The sequence below is a fragment of the Balaenoptera borealis genome, assembly GCF_965194805.1.
Source record: "Balaenoptera borealis genome assembly, chromosome: 3".
Classification (NCBI taxonomy): domain Eukaryota; kingdom Metazoa; phylum Chordata; class Mammalia; order Artiodactyla; family Balaenopteridae; genus Balaenoptera; species Balaenoptera borealis.
The window spans coordinates 31387131-31405080 of record NC_138866.1 but is presented as its reverse complement, the minus strand read 5'-3'; the positions used below and the strand labels follow the sequence as shown (position 1 = coordinate 31405080).

The window sequence follows — 17950 nt, the reverse complement described above, 5'->3', positions numbered from 1 at the left end:
GAGCTTTTGTACAGCTAAGGAAACCATAAACAAGACCAAAAGACAACCCTCAGAATGGGAGAAAATATTTGCAAATGAAGCAACTGACAAAGGATTAATCTCTAAAATATATAAACAGCTCATGCAGCTCAATGTTAAAAAAACAAACAACCCAATCAAAAAATGGGCAGAAGACCTAAAGACATTTCTCCAAAGAAGACATACAGATGGCCATGAAGCACATGAAAAGCTGCTCAACATCACTAATTATTAGAGAAATGCAAATCAAAACTACAATGAGGTATCACCTCACACCAGTTAGAATGGGCATCATCAGAAAATCTACAAACAACAAATGCTGGAGAGGGTGTGGAGAAAAGGGAATGCTCTTGCACTGTTGGTGGGAATGTAAGTTGATACAGCCACTATAGAGAACAGTATAGAGGTGCCTTAAAAAACTAAAAATAGAATTACCATATGACCCAGCAATCCCACTACTGGGCATATACCCAGAGAAAACCATAATTCAAAAAGACACATGTACCCCAGTGTTCATTGCAGCACTATTTACAATAGCCAGGACATGGAAGCAACCTAAATGCCCATCGACAGATGAATGGATAAAGAAGATGTGGTACATATGTACAATGGAATGTTACTCAGCCATAAAAAGGAACGAAATTGGGTCATTTGTAGAGAGGTGGATGGATCTAGAGACTGTCATACAGAGTAAAGTAAGTCAGAAAGAGAGAAACAAATATCATATATTAATGCGTATATGTGGAACCTAGAAAAATGGTACAGATGAACCAGTTTGCAGGGCAGAAATAGAGACACAGATGTAGAGAACAAAGGTATGGACACCAAGGGGGAAAGTGGGGGGTGGTGGTGGTGATGAATTGGGAGATTGGGATTGACATATATACACTAATATGTATAAAATGGATAATTAATAAGAACCTGCTGTATAAAAATATAAATAAAATTAAAAAGAAAAAGAAATAACTGTGTTAGTAAATGGTCATTCATCTTCGATTTTAGTAGATTTTGGTGCCAAGTGCAAATGCAGAAACATATGTTTGACAAGGGTAGAGTAAACTGGGACTCAGATCTGTCCTGGATGAATAGCCAGATCACTTTACCAAATAAACTACATGGACAATAAATACTGGTTAACAGAACTGTTTAAAAGATGGACAAATTACTATGTTGCAGGGTGGCAATCCTATTGATTCTCTACTGCATCCTTTCTCTACCCTTAGGTAGTTACCCTCATCTGTATTTACAGAAAGAGATTTGGTCCAGGGCCTAGGGCATTTAAATAGTATGAATGTAACATCCATCACTTATGAGACCCTCTTTTAGTCATTTAATGTAAATTTTAACCTCTGTACATGTATTATATCGTTATTTTCACCCAGTACTTTATAGACAGGATGGACTCAGGTAATTCCTAACATTTTAAATGTGACGTACTCTGACATTAGTAACCAGAGGTTTGAAGAAGTGATATATCAGTGATCAATGGTTCCATGTGTGATGGTTTTAAAATAATGGTACAATGCCAAAGTTATTTATTATACTTGGAATACCCCAGGTTTTGCACAACCCAAATAATAGTGAGAATAATGAGAATGTTAGAGTTAGTGTGTATTATGTGCCTAACGTGTTCCAGGCCCTTCTTAGGTCCTTTCGTTTTTACTATCACAAAACTTTGGAAAAATACTTTTCATCTCTCAATGTAACATGTAAGATATGACCTTGCATCTCTGAAAGCCTAAGACTTTGTGCCAGACTTCATACTTAGCAGGTTGTTGAACTACTGCTGACCTCCACGTGTTTATGACAAAAGTTTTTTTATCTTCCTTCTGCATCTGTCAAGATTTCTTTTCATACTTATTTAACAGTAGCAAAAAATGAACCCCCAAAAAAGGTTGTTACATAACCAATTGGGGAAATGCCCAATAAACTGTTAAAAAGTGCACACTGGTGCAAATATGATTTGCTACAGACACATCTATAAAACATTAGAATCCACACCTTAAATAAGTATATGTTCTTTTAGTGAATCTAAGAGTTACCACTATCATCTATAGGAATGGTGTGAATATGAACAGTCGTTAAATGATAAATGCGTTTAAACTCACAAACCCTTTTTAATTCATTTTATTTCAGGATGACAACCTTGGAATAGCTGTAGGATTATATAATTATCAGACTGATTATTCATCATTTCTTCCAGTAAGTGCCAATGTGATTTTCTCCATTAGTGTTTCTTCTGTTCAAGGTTTTTCTGATTTTTAACATTTTTTTCCTCTTCTCTCTCTTCTAGAACATCTTTTACATGAAAAATGATACCAACAAACATTGTAGAAAAGAGAACGGTGAAACGAACACACAGTGCAGCTATACCTATGTCTACACTAGTTATTATTTTGCCTCGAAGACCTGATTCTCTGTTAGGTGGAGGGCCACTGTCTATACTACCACCTGCTCCTCTGGAGCTACAATTTGGTGGTTTCCCACCTTGCTGACAGTGACAATGTTTTCTGTTGTTGCACACCCCTCTGTAACTGCATTTCTTGACATTACAGTCAAAACCAAGGTCTTGAAAAAAGGTACAATTTTGGCCCTTACAGTAGCTTCCTGGGCCACATGTTGCACCATCCATTACAAGCCCCATTTCTGCTACCCGTGACCCATGGTGGGCATCGAACCCAAAGTAGCTTTCTAGTTTAACATCATGTACTATTATATGACGAAATGTAGTGTGCTCACCTCCACCAGGAACTTCATTGATACCACCACAGTGCAGCATTCCACAGAAAATATCATCTGCTTCACAAGGAACACTTTTACTTCCTCCTCAAGTCAACCTCACACCACAGTTCCCAAATCGGTCACCTATGATATTCAATGTTTTATAGCATGCTGGTGCAGCATCTTTTATTTTGTAGCCAAAGAGGGCTTGACACTACATATCACGGTCACTACAGTCTCCTCTCACACAAACAGCTAATGGCGAACATGGGGTTCCATCCTGGATATAAGTGTCTGTTGGACAAATATTCGATATCCTGTTACAGTATTCTGGTAGGTCACAAATACCAAGAGTATCTCTGCAAAGAGTTCCAGGTTGAGCATATTTACACTTAACACAGCAACCTCCTTCATTGCAATCACTGCCAATGGTGAGAACACAATGGTTCTGACAATACGGATCCCTAGCACAGTTTTTAAGGTGCCACAGTCACATTCTTCCCTCTGATTTATGATCTTGTCACCACAGCGAGGAGCTTCATAAGGAAAATTGTTGAACGGTACATTTTGTTGACTCAAACAAGGATCCCACGTAGAAATCCGTCAGTGCAGTTTGTCATAAGTACAGTTGCTCATCATATCTAGAAGACCAGGCTCATGAGCCATGACACAGCGATGTCTTCAAAAACAATGACAACCAGCTGAATCATGTGGACAGCTGAGAATATGACATAGTACATGTGCTGAAATAGTAGCACCAAAAAATATATGATAACTTGCTAGGAATACATATGATGATCTCCAGTTGGGACTGCATATTCCATCTTGGTGGGCAAAATATTGAGTGTCATGGACTTTATTTCCAGTAAAAAGGATTGAGGTATCATGAGAATATTGTCTAAACACATACATTTTCCAATAACCAAAGTGAGCTATAGCATCCGCAATACCACTAAACTTTGACTGAGTTATATCAAAAGCATCTCTATTATTCCATATGCACAACATACGTACATGAACTTCGAGAAGATTATGCATGTAAATTGTATGGACTATGTTGTTTAAAATCATTATATTCTCAACTATACGTGTATGATTAGTGTTCATAAGATATAAGGTGTGAGAAACTGTGTAGTGAACTTTTAAGTATTTCCTATGCGGCCACCACAAATACACAGGAGCTGCTCTAGGCATCTCAGCAATCATTGCCTCCTCATATGCTTGATTTGTATCGTTCCCTTCAATCGTACATTTCTCATGCTCAGCTGATATGTCGTGTGACACAAGAAAAGAAATCAGATGTTCAAATTTGGAAGAAGCCTCCAGTGGTTTGATTTCGTAAGTGAAGTCATCCACCTGCAGCATGCCACGCAGACCCCCATAGCAGGTGTCCAGTGTGCCCATGGACCCAGGAACCCCTTCCAGGTAGCTAAAGTAGTAACAGTCTCGGGGGATAAAAGGGTAGTCCTCCTGTATGGCGCCTTGGTCATTATCGGTGATAACAGGAAAATGTCTGGGCAGCAAGCTCTTCTTGACTCTCATGTGGAGCGCGTGTCTTTGGCCACTGAAGCGAACCTTGTAGGAGAGCTGGCCTTGTGTTGCAGCTCCACGCACTCTGTGGGACACCTTCCTGGGGATCACAATTTCAGAGGAAGTGAAGCGCCATCCTGGTGGGTCATGGGAGCAGCAGGTCAGAAACAGGAGTAGCCAGAGCAGAGGCAGCCAGAGATCACCTGCCAGGTGGGCCTGGGCCCAGGCAGGCCCCATGAGTGAGGAAGCCTGTGACCAAAGAAATGCACTCCAGCGGGAGGCAGGCAAGACTGTCCCTGGAACAGCAACTCCTAAACAGCAGTCTAGTCCTGAGGAGAGCAGAGAGAGGCTGGAGGCTGGGCATCCCCAGAGAGGTAGAGGAGGGAGGGGGAAGCTCTTATATAACAATGGTGTATTCATGAGGGGGAGGGGCTGTGCTAAGTGATCCTGGGGATCCTGGCACAGGGCTCTTAGAGAGGAGGAAACCTGGGAGAAATTAGGAAAAATGGAGTGTATATCTTGGGCTGAGTGGTCCCACGGTCTCTTGGAGAAGTCACAGGGGAAGAATCAGTGGGTGTGGTGCAATTTTAAGACAGTGATTGCATTTTTTTCCTGAAACCAAAATGAGACAAGGCTTCAATTTGTAATTAAGAAATTACGAAATGGAGAGGAGAATGGAAGCTTCTTTTTGTAAGAATTTTGAGGAGAGAATCAGATTCTCTCATACTTTATAAAAATGGAATGTGTTGGGGGTGATTAACAGAACAAAAGAATAGTGTCATGAGTAGAAAAGGTAGGTGGATAATAATTGTTTCTAATAAAGTTAAACTTATAGTTGCCCTACATCTCAGTGATTCTAACCATAGGACGTTCCCCACAGCGATTCATATGTGGATATTCATAGCAGCATTATTCACAAGTTTATTCCACAGACTGGAAACAAATAACCAGTACTGAATAGATGAATGGCAAACAAACTGGCATATTCATTCAGTACGATAATCCTCAGTAAATCTGAACAAGTTTCCAACATGTGTAAGAACATGGATGTATCTATCTCATAGATAATATGATGATAGAAAGAAATCAGACCAAAGAAACTTCATATAGGACTTCATTTGTATGAAGTTCTGGAATAGTCCAGAAAATAATATAGGGGAACAGAATTTAAATCACTGTTTTCCTGATGTGAGGTAATGGAGGGATGGAGGGAATTTTCTGGAGTGATGGGAAACTTTTGAATCTTGATCAGGGTGTGCTCAAGATGAACGTTTGAAATCCTAACCCCCAAGGTGGTGGTATTAGCAGGTGGGGTCTTTGTAAGGTGATTAGTGCTTTTATAGAAAATGCCTCAGAGAGATCCTTCACCCCTTCTGCCTTGTGTGGTTACAGTGAGAAGGCATCATCTATGAGCCAGGAAGTGGTTCTCACCAGACACTAAATCTGCTGGTGCCTTGATCTTGGACTTACTAGCCTTCAGAACTGTAAGAAATTAAGTATTCTTGTTTATAAGCCACCGAGTCTAAGGTATTTTATTATAGCAGTCCAAACAGACTAAAACAGGATGGTGCTTAGAAGTCAAAACTCATCAAGCCGCATCCTTAAATCTGTGCATTTTATTGTATGCCGAGTATACCTCAAAAGAATTGATGTATAAAAAAATTCTGACTTTAGCTTCTTTTTAGCTCTTTCCAGAAGAGTGCATCATTATCATGATCATCACCGTTTCATACATCATATTCTTTGTCTTTTCAAAAATCATTTCTACATAGAATTGCTTGTAAATGGAATCAACTCAAAACAAGGAAGTTACCATGAACAGCTTATCTCACTTGACTAATCCTCTTGTCGATCATATTAACACACACATTAATATTTAGAAAAGAAGAATGTACTACTGTGTAAATGTGTTGTATGCAATACTGGAGGATTTTCCAGCACACCCAGGAATCTTCAAAAAGATACAAGTATGCTCTAACTCAGCCTGAAGAGAATTCACCACGAGAAAAAACGTAATTTCTTTTCTTATTTTTAAACTGAAGTATCGTTGATTCACATTATATTGTTTTCAGGTGTACAACACAGTGATTCAATATATTTATAGATTACACTCATTTAAGGTTACTACACTTTAAATATATGATGCCAGATGCCACTCCCTTCTGGCCTCCAGAATTTCCACAGAAACTTCAGCTGTTGGCCTTCTGAATTAGTGTTTTCCTTTTCTTCTTATATATACCCAGGTGTGGAATTGCTGGATCATATGGTAGTTTTACTTTTAGCTTTTGATAAATCTCCATACTATTTTCATAGTGGCTGCACCAATTTACATTCCTACCAACAGTGCATGAGGGTTCCCTTTTCTCCACGTCTTCACTGACACTCGTTCCTTGTCTTTTTGATAACCATTCTGAAAGTTGTGAGGTCGTATCTCATTGTATCTTTGATTTGCATTTCTCTAATGATTAGTGATGTTGAGCATCTTTTCATGTGCCTTTTGGCCATCTATATGTCTTCTTTGGAAACTCTTCAGGTCCTCTGCCCATGTTTTAATCAGCTTATTGGGTTTTTTTTCTTTTTTTTCATGTTGAGTTGTATACTGTGGATATTAACCCCTCATCAGATATATCATTTGCAAATATCTGTTCCCATTCATTAGGCGGCCTTTTCATTTTGTCGATAGTTTCTGCCACTGTGCAAAACCTTTTTAGTTTGATTAGGTTCCATTTGTTTATTTTTTCTTTTGTTTCCTTTGCCAAAGGAGACATATCCAAAAATATATTGCTAAGAAGAATGTCAAAGAATGCACTGTTTCCTTTTAGACGTTTTATGATTTCAGGTCTTACATTTGAGTCTTTAATCCACTATGAGTTTATTTATACATAAAGGGTGAGAAAGTTGTCCTGTTTGATTCTTTTGTATGTTCCTGTCCAGTTTTCCTGACACCATTTACTGAAAAGGTTATCTGTTCCCCATTGTTTCTTCTTGCCTCCTTTGTTGTAGGCTAATTTCTGTATAAACGTGGGTTTTTGACTACTGTAGTTTTGTAGTATAGTTTGAATTCAGGAAGTGTGATACTTCCAGCTTTGCTCTTCTCTCTGAAGATTGCTTTGGATATTTAGGGTCTTTTGTATTTCCATGGAAATTTCAGAATTATTTGTTCTAGTTCTGTGAAAAATGCTAAAAATGCTATTGGTATTTTCATAAGGATTGCACTGAATCTGTAGACTTCCCTGGGTAGTAAGTTCATTTCAACAATATTAATTTTTCCAATCCATGAGCATGGTATATCTTTCCATTTGTTTGTATTGTCTTCAAATTTTTTCATTAATTTCTTATAGTTTTCCGAGTACAGTTATTTTACCTCCTTAGACTTTATTCCTAGGTATTTCATTCTTTGGATGTGATTGTAAATGGGATTGTTTTCTTATTTTCTCTGATAGTTTGTTGTTAGTGTATTGAAACACAACAAATTTTTGTATATTAATTTTGTATTATGCAACTTTACTGTATTCATTGATGAGTTCTAGTAGTTTTCCAGTGGTGTCTTTAGGATTTTCTATGTATAGTATCATGTCATCTGCAAACAATGACAGCTTTACTTCTTCCTTTCAATTTGGATTCCTTTTGTTTCTATTTCTTGTCTCATTGCCATGGCTAGGACTTCCAATACTATGTTGAATAAAAGTGGTGATAGTGGTCATCCTTGTCTTGTTCCTGATCTTTGAGCCTCTTTCACTTTAAGTCTGGGTGTGATTGGCTGATGGATGAGCTGAGCCCTGGTGCTCTTCTCAGTGCATGGGCCCTTTAAGAAATGTCTCCCAGATTACTACAGTCTTGTGGGTCCCATTAGTCTTCAAAGATGTTGGGGGTCATCTCTCTGGTGCAGGTCCTAAAAGTTGAGGTTACTGATGTGGAAATAAAACCCTTTGCTCCTCAGGGAGAAGGTTCGGGTTTTGAGTTTTCTCTGGGTTGTGTGCCACTGTGCTGGGGGTGGGGTTTATGGCAAGATTGTATCCCAGCCTCCTGCCCAGTCTGAGGTGGTTTTCCTCTTGTTTGCCTGATGTGGTCATCACTTAGCCAGTCTTTAGGTTTTTTTAAGAGAAAATTGTTCTGTATGTAGCTGTAGACTCAGTGTGTGAGAAGAAGTGAGATCAGGATTTTCCTATGTTGTCATCTTGAACCAGAACCCTCTGTTGTTGCTTTGCTTCCTTCCTTGTTCTTGGCTATTTTCTAGATAGTTCTGATTACCTTTGGCTATCTCAGTCATTTCTGTAGGTTTGGGAGTAAAGGCAGAAATTAGAGGGACAGAGATCCCACTATAGTAGTAGTGGCAGTGTAACCAGTGTTTTTTATTTTCTGTATTTTGATGCTTTGACATCTGGGGCCTTCCTGACCCTGAATGGACTACTCCTCCCAGTGTTAGTCAATTTTTAGAGATAGTGAACAATGCTCCCATGAGCACAGTTTTCAAATACAAACCAGACAATCCAGAGCCCACATTCCAACTACCTCCTTTCTGAGCTCTCACACTTAGGGCCATTATCCACATGCCCTAATCACCCCAAGGCCAGGTACCAGATAGCTAGGGACAGCCCCTATGCCACAGAGACCTTGACGTATTCAAACTAGCCAATCCTAAGCCTGCTTACCTGGCCTTGTCTGTTCCTTCTCATGGAAATCACAATAAAGTCTCTTGCCCACAGTTCCTCCCTCTCCCTCTGCCTTGTGACCAGCATCAGTGCTTCCCTGTGTGGCCCCCATGGCATAGTGTGTCCTCTTTCCTTGGAAACTGTGAGTAACAAACTATCTTTTCAATGTCAGTTTTCTCCTGACCTTTTGGCCTTACTATACCTCAAGTATTCTATTAATGCACAATATTTAAAACAGGTAGGAGAAAACTACCAATCCTTTCTTATTCCCTATCTTTTTTCTGTACCTGAAGAGACACTATTTTGTGTGTGTATGTGACTAGTACCAAATAATTTTTCCAGTAAGTTATTTTTCTACATAGATTACTTTCCTCCAAACTCAAAAGGCAAGGGCAATGTGGTGGAGTATAAGGGGCCAGAAAATGTTCTGGTTCTGGTTTCAAACCTTGACTGTTTAGGTTTTAACATTAATAATGATATTAACTAGAGACAGTTAACTTCACATCTCCAAAGTTCTATCTTTCCATCTTTAACATAGGGTAATAATTTCAATCCAATGAGATCATTTAAGCATGGAATGAAATAACTTCCATAAAGTGCCTGGTGAGTTCTTAATATTGTTATAACTTTTATGTGAATCCTTAAATTTTGGATGGTATCCTGGCTATGATGGGTGCTTCATGAAGTCTGACAATGGTCACTCTTCAACTCATTTCCAAAATTACAGCAGGGGAAATTTTCATTGAACTTTCCCTGGCTTCTCTTTCTTGTAGGATAAGAGATTTTTAAAAAGAGCCTTTCCTAGGAAATGTATCAATGTTCAATTTGGGACTCCAAGGGATCAACATTTGGGAGCTTTCTTCTCTCGTTTTCACTCTTAAAAGTCTATCTCTACCTGCGATAGTCCTTGGCAGCAGTCCTCAAACTATAGCGTAGCAGGACCTCAGTTTTTGTAAATAAGGTTTTACTGGAAAACAGCCACACCCTTTTGCATATATATTGTCTATGGTTGCTTTCATACCAAAACTGCAAAGACCCAAGGCCTGCAAGCCTAAAATATTTACTATCTCGTCCTTTGAGAAAAAATTTGCTGACCCCTGGTCTTTGCTGTTTGAAGTTTGGTTTCTTCCTGTGTGGATTAAAAATGACCACAAATTCTTTGCCCTGCTTCCATCAAGAGATGGGGTTTAGGTCCCATCCGATAATGACTCTAGGCTTGGCCATGGCCTGGTCTGGCCAATAAAACATCAGCAAGTGTGACAAGTACAAAGGGTTGACTAGTGCTTTCCACATTGGGACTTGCCTTCTTAGAACAATTCCCTGAGAACCCCCTCTTCCCCTGCTATGAAGAGTCCAATCTAGTCTACTGGAAAATGAGAGGCCATGTGGAGAAAAAGCAAGGCACCCTTGGCTATAGCTAGCACTAAGTACCAGACAGGAGAGAGAGGCCATCTTGGACTACTTACCCTTCTTCTGCCATCAGATGAATGCAGTTCCATGTGACTCTAGGTGGTAGCAGAAGAAACAGTCAATTCATAGAATCTTTTTAAAAATAATTAAAAAAAATTTAAGCCATTAAGTTTTGCAGTGGTTTGTTATGTAATTGATAACTTACATACTTTCTTTGCCCATCAAGGGAGAAAATGGCCATTCTGTACACATTACAGTTAGACACTAGCACTTTGACGCCAGGTCTGGTCTTTGCTTAAGTCATATGACGCAGCAATAATGACTTTTCATATCAGAGTCAGCTATATACAAGGTAACTTGGGCAAAAGTCAATATTCAGTTCTGACAAGTCCTTTCACATCCTGTGGCACAAACCCTTTTCTGTCTTCTATGTATCTTGTAAGGTTTTGGGGGATGGACGGAAGACAAGTCAGATAGCAAATGTTGGTAATTGCTTTCAAACTTTGTATAAAATGAATGGTACTACTACTGCTATTGTTGTAGAACATTTAACCTAATGCAGCCAACTCCCTATTATCCATAATGGAAGGCTATGCTAGCATGGTTGAACCAAATTCAGTATAATTAATAAACTTTAATTTCCTGGAATGATGGAAAAGAAATAGACTCCTCACTGGCTTGAAGGGAATTCCCATGTCTAGCACTAATAAGCAATGTATCTTGAGCAAGTTATTAACTTCTTTAAGCCTTGAGTTACCCTATCTATAAAAATAGAATTATTGATACTGACTCGCATAGTTGTGAGAATTCACTGACATTTATAAGTTATGGAAAAGGATGGCCCAATGTAGTGCCTGGAACCATGGAGAGTAGAGACAGCATAGTGTCATGGTTATGTATGTAGGTTCTGGAGCTAAACTGCCTGAGTTTAAATCCCAGCTCTGGCACTTAATAGCTGTGTAATTTAGGCAAATTAATCTATGTCTTGCTTATCTCATCTGTAAAATTGGGATAATAGCAGCAGTTATAGAGTTGTTGTGAGGCTTAAATAAACACATGTAAAGGGCTTAGCACAGTAGCTAAAATAAGATTAAGATTGAAATAAATCGATGAGAGCTTAATAATTGTTAGCCAATTATTATTAGCAGTACATGATAGAGCCCTTATCTCCTAATCTTCTATGTCAAAGCTAAGCCTCCAATTGATCATTTAGATTTCTTTTTCTCTTTGCATTGCTCTGTCAGAGTGTTACCCTAGGAAGTTGGTGGTTAAATAAGGAGATATTTATTCAACAATCCCCAAAATAAGGTGGAAAAGATTGTAAAGATTTACTGACAAATGCAACAAGTTTTTGTTGAAGGCCAATACTAAGTTAGGCACAGTTAGATACACTATTATTTCATGTACTGTATCTGGTATCAAATAGCAAAGCTTAAGAGATTATCATCTGTTTTGATGGCATCATTAACATATTTAATTTATAATGGTATTCCTTAGAAAACATGGTTTTATGTCCATATGTCTTCCAAGTTGCTATAGGGCATCTATTTGATCTGAGAAACTGACTGCTGTTTAGATCCAGGCATGCAATATGACGTTAGGATCAAAGTAGAAAGGAAGCAAAATAAGATAAGGTTCATAAGGAAAATAATCTTATAAAGACTAACATGTCTTGGGGGTAAAATGCGCATGTATTTTACACAATAAAAACAATGTTCAACGTCAAAAACAGTAATAAGAAACTCATATTCAAATCAGCATTGCCGATACAGAATTAAAATGGGATTCAATTTTGTGATTCCATTTGCAAATCTGCAAACTAGGAAGAAGGATCACCCATTTTCCTGTGACTGGTCAAGCAATTTAATGATTACAGTAAATACAAAGTTCTTTTGTAAATGACTCTGTTAATGATTGACTTGCATTTGAAACCACATTTCAGCTCTCACCCTTTCCCCTTTTCCCCTGCAAAAAGAAAGAGAATATGAACAGTAAGGAAAACATTTAGAAACAAGACCTAGTGGTTGCTATAATTTGATTCTTTAGACACAACAATGCTTTCTTATCATATAGGTTATTACAGTATCATCAAGTATATCAGGTAAGCAGATCAAGTGCTTTGGAGTCTCTCTATAAATGTCAACATCAGGCAAGAGACTATGGCTGTTAAGAACTTGGTTCTGATCAGAACATAATTCCTTAAAATACTGTCTTCCTTTTGATAGCAATTGCCCTTTTGGATGTGAGTGCTTGTCTCAAAAAGATTTGCAGATAAAAAGAGAAACAGCAAAAGGGGCTTACCCCAGGATAGCAACCAACTGTAAACCTATTATAAATGAGAGGTCAAGAGCTTCACAACTCAATCTACTATTTCTAGGTGATATCAGAAAAATACTTTAACATCAAGATCACCAACAAATACTCCCCCACTTTCAGATGATGAGCTATTTCAGCTTAGAGTGACCATACTTAATTTATATTTGTATTTTCAGCACCTAGCACATAGTAGGCACTCATTTGTTGAATGAAGAAAAGAACTCTCATCTGTCCAAAGATAAATTTCAACTAAAATAGATTAGAATAAAATCTTTATTGGCTTCACATGAAATTACATGAACTCTACTCCCCCACATAGTTGAGAACCTTATGTTGTTTCATTTAAAAAAATATTTTAAAAATTGCTTATCTACACAACAAAAACAATGTCCAATGTAAAAAAAAAAAACTTTTCTAGTTTTTAACTATTGGAATCAGTCTCAGAAGAGCTCATCTGATTGAATTCGATACAAGGTCTTTCTCAGATTACTCTGTGTAATCTCCCAATTCTGCATGATGCTTGCAATACCCTTCAGCTGTCAGTCAGTTCTTCTGATATTTATTCAAGGCCCAAAGAAAGAAGATGGAAGTGGACTGAGATAAAAAGGATAGTTTTGTCTATGTTCATATAGTGGATACATTCAAGACATATATATGAGACAGAAAGGGCACCTCTGCCACAGATTAAGTCTTTGATCTGGGTTAAGTTCGTTCACGTCTCTGAACCTTGATTTTCTCATCTTTAAGACAGATTCATCCTAGAATCTTTCAGCTCCAATGTTCTATGATTTGGTTTTAATTTAATAGATGCACGCACTGACATGCTCACTAATACATTTTGCTGGAGTTTGGTCAGTCCTCAGCAAATCAGAAGCCAAATACTGCTCCACTTCTTATTCCACATCTATACTTGAGGCAGAAGCTAATGGAGAGCTGGGCTCCAAAAAGGCCCAAGCGCAATTCTCATTTTTGGCTGGAGCAATGCCCGTATGTAATTCAATAATTTAAATAGTGTCTAGGTTTAAATGCCAGAGCGTTTTTTTTTTTTCTGACACTGCACACTGGAATTACATGATGAACTCTGTTTTACTGCTGCCGTATTCCCACCCCTAGAGATTCTGCTTAATTGATCTAGGTGCAGCCTGGGCATCAGAATTTTTATCAGCTCTCTGGGTGATTCTAACCTGAGAAAAAGGTGACTATTGGCATAGAGCAGTGATTCTCAAACTTTAATGTGCATCAGTCACCTGGAGGGACTATTAAAACAGATTGCTGGGTGCCCTACTCAATTTCTGATTCAGTAGGTCTAGGGTAGAGCCCAAGAATTTGCTTTCCTAACAAGTTCCCAGGAAATGCTGATGTTTTTGTACAGAGACCTCACTTTGAGAACCACTGCCAGTAAGGAAATATTGGTGGTGGCACCTGAAGTCCTGAGTTTAAATCCTGATTCTATTATTACCACCTATGTAATCTTAGTAGAACAATTTATTCTCCTTAGTGTCTTTTTAACAATACTTAGACTTCAGAGTTGTGAGGCATGAAGAAACAGTGTTACCAATCGGGGTGTAGTTTAGTACCTGGCACAGAATGTAGTAACAGGTATTAATTTCCTTTTTCTATTATACATGTCTAGATGGTGTGATTAAGTTAAATCAATAGCATTGGTTAAAACTTGGCAGGAAAAGAAAAGAGACGATTGAAGCAAACAACGTCTTATTAGAAATGTATGTATAATATAGGATGATAAATGTAGAGAAGTGTTTTAAGTAAATGTCTTAAAAAAGATTTTCATTCAATTTTTAAAACTTTGAACATAGTAATTTAGGTGGGAAGAATATTAGCTACAATCGATAGTGATAGAAATGTTAGATTCAATCTATAAATAGGATGAATTTTGTAATGACCTACAATGGGCTCCAATACTTCATCTATGATAATAATTTAATTTTCTAGAGAATCAGAAATAAGAATATAATTGAAGTAGCATACTTGCCTAAACCTTTACTATATTGATCTTTAAATGCTATTTAATTCCAGAGAAAACCTGAATTATTAAAGTGCATTGGAATCCCTATTATCAACCAAAGCAAAACCTCTACCAATGATGGGATAGGATAGGTGTTTTTATTTACATATACCAACAAACAAAAAACAAAATAGCTTTCCTTCCTGCTTGCCATTTGCTTCCTTTTGTATGTCTCAAGGTCCTCTCAGGAGCTAATGTCCAAACCCCGAAAGGAATCCTGGGAGGAAAGCAGGCCCACTGCAGAAGCTGCCGCACATTCCTCCAGATACAGGGAGGGCACCCGAGGTTGTGCCTCCACAGAGGGGCTGGTTGAGGTCAAAACTGGAATACTGTTAGGGTTTCTCCATGGAACCTATGAATGCAGTTGTCTAAGTGAGTCTCAGAGGTACTGAACAGTTCAGGTCTGAAGGCAGAAATCCTCTTAGGATTGTTTACAGCAAGTTTCTTCTTATACCAATAGCTGACCCAGAGGCAAGGTCTTAACTGGGGTTTTTATTTTTAAAAGCCTTCCCTTTCCACTCTGGCCTGATGCCATTACGTGACAGCTTTCTTTTTCTGAATTCCTAAAAAAAAAAAAAAAAAAAGAAAAAAGAAAATGTGTCTGCACGTCTTTGTAGCTGCATCATACTCTGAAAAGTACCATTTCTTTTATTATTGTTCTCAACTATTACTTAAGCTGATGATATACTTTTAACTTCTCATCTATTTATTAATTCTCTTGACTGTGAGCTCCTCAAGGGTCCTTAACTTGTCCCCTTCCTCCATGGAACTTTCTCAAGTGCCTCTATTATCAGTAACCGTTCCCTTTGGTTTGCAATATAAATTTGACACTAATTTACATTTCCCTGCCTATGGAGGTAATTGTATATTATTTTATGTGTAAAGGTGTTCTCTTTCCCAACCAAAAAAAAAAAAAAACCCTTTAGGAATGGAGGCTATGTATTTTGCTTCTTTGTAAAAGTCATAACAAAGCTGATGTCCAATCAACATTTATAAAATTCTTACCAGATCATCCATGCTAAAAATTGGACACAACTGACTGCCTGAGGGAAAGTCTTCATACTCTTGCTGTCAAGATTATATAAAGCCTATAGCCTGGCCAGTATATTTAGAGGATGCAAATGATTTTCTTTAAGCCAGAAAATTAAGTCTTGGTTCAGCTCTCCTTAGTGCTTTAAAACCAACCTTCAATACCACATGAACAGGAGGGTTCCCACCTCATTTATATCCTTGGTATTCCCTAACATCCATTCATCCATAAGGTTTCCCCTTGAAACATCCACCAAACTTCCCTAGCCCCTACAACAAACAAAACTCTTTTCTTCCCCTTCCCTGCAAAATGATTTATTCATTAAAAGCCATAACCAGCGCTCAGAACCTCTCAAAAAACAGTAGCAATCCAAACCCTTTCAACTTAACTGGATTGAAACAGAGCTGATTTCATGCCCACCCTGCTGGGAGCAGTCTCTTGCTCAGATTTTGCCTGTTAGGAGAAACAGGAAAGACTGGTAGACAGCCTGAGTTTTTTCACTGGGCTGGTTTGGCCCCATCGCCATAGTTACAGCTCTGACCACAGTCATTCCAGCTGATCCTTTAACAGGTCTGTAAGGGACCAAAACAGTCACTAGGGTAGCCCAGAGATTAGTAAGGTTTATATTTACAACTCCCGAGTTTTTTAAACAGACTGACTTGCACGAAGCTGGATTATGACATTTTACCTCAACTTCACCGCAGCTATGATGAGAAGAAATATTGTTCTAAGATTTTTAATTAGTTGCATCCTCTCTTAAGGCTCACTCTCTCACTCCCGCTATGTATCGAATTCTTCAATTAAGATTATCCCTTAATTCTTACATCAGAAACCCAGAAACCAGAGTTGCTTTCTACCTCTTTAATTCTCCATAAGGCATCACTATTATACTATCATATATGAATACATATGTGTGTGTGTGTGTGTGTATATATATATATATTTGCTTTTTAAAAAAAGTAGAAATTCTCTCCTCATTCACCTTTGTTTGATACAAAGTAGGTGCCCAAGTAGGTAGTTAGAAATTAAATAAAGGCCACAAAAACTTCCCAACGAAGATCATTAAAGAGAAAAATCCTTTCTTCCTCTTATTACAGCTGATCTTTGACACATGCCAGGTAAGAAAAAAGGAATCACGCATGGTGATGGGAAGACTGGACCTCTTCCTCTCTGAGTTGCAGCTGAACTTCTCTTGGTGGTCCTAGTAAAATATATAACTCTTCATTTGTTCTAAGCAAGTCCTTCTTTCAGCTTTCCTTCAAACAATGCCTTTACTCTCCCACTAGAGTATGAGGATTTAGAGATTTCGAGCAGCAAGGTTCTGGTTGGGTAGCAGTCTCTTTAAATTGTGTGTTGGCTATGTAGAGAGAGGGACAGTTATGGGAGAATGGCAGGGGAGGAGGGTGAGAGAAAGAGAGAAATGTATCTTCTTCTTTGGGAGCACTAGAAGAAAGCAAGCTTTTCAAAGTCGTTGCCGGTATCTCACGAAGGCCCAGACTGCTACCATGATGAGGGCAAACACTGGCACCACCACCACAGTTATGGGAATACCACTTGGCTCCCCTTCACCGTGATGTCCTATAGGCCCATTCTGCACCTGTAACTGGAAGGGGAAGAAAAATGTTAACTCTAGTGACCAATGTGTGTTTACCACAACTGAAATGTCCAAGCTGACACATTACCTGGGTCTACAGTCTCTATCCCACCCAAAGCTGTAAACCCCAAGCACTATCGAACAGGAGTCCTCTCTGTTTGTCCTGAGTTGATACAACAATCTCACCAATTCTTTGGAAACAAAATAAATCTGATGGGGAGGCATTTAACCTTTCTGTGCTACTGACCTAAAGGGACCCCTGAGATAACCTCTTTCTATTTCTGTACTGTCTCCACCAAGCTATTTGTGTATCATACCAGGAAAATGAAGATATGAGGTGAAGCCTGTTGATCCTATATGGAGCCTGGAAATTATTGGGCAGGGGCAGGGGGTGTCCATCTTTCTAGAAAGATTATCAGTCATCAGAGTGCAATAAGAGCAGATCTGAGCAATGTTAACACAGGTGCAATGCCATTATTTAGAAATACTTTCCAATTCCCAAAAGGTACCCGCTCCTTCCGAAGGTGGGGTCCTGTCCTTCATCCCCTATTCTGTAATACTAGGCAAAGATAAAGGTGAAGCCTATATGGAACGGAGGTAAAAGACTCAAAGGTAAATAAGTAAAAATAAATCATATCCTAACAGTCATAATT

General features: G+C 38.4%; 1 protein-coding gene and 1 pseudogene across 3 annotated transcripts in view; both read right to left on the bottom strand.

Moving 5' to 3' along the window:
- Positions 1-413: 413 nt before the first annotated feature.
- LOC309625183 (disintegrin and metalloproteinase domain-containing protein 21-like) lies at positions 414-16781 on the bottom strand (annotated as a pseudogene). Its single transcript, XR_014249420.1, has 3 exons — positions 16686-16781; positions 10388-10426; positions 414-4369 (listed from the first exon to the last, which is right to left on the bottom strand). The product of XR_014249420.1 is annotated as a disintegrin and metalloproteinase domain-containing protein 21-like (transcript).
- Positions 12903-17950, bottom strand: part of SYNJ2BP (synaptojanin 2 binding protein) — an 81459-nt gene continuing 76411 nt past the window's right edge. For both annotated transcript variants that reach the window (XM_082384368.1, XM_082384369.1), the window contains one exon: positions 12903-17306. In XM_082384368.1, the coding sequence (XP_082240494.1) occupies positions 17166-17306 (141 nt within the window). In that variant the 3' untranslated portion in view covers positions 12903-17165. The remainder of the gene's footprint in view (positions 17307-17950) is intronic.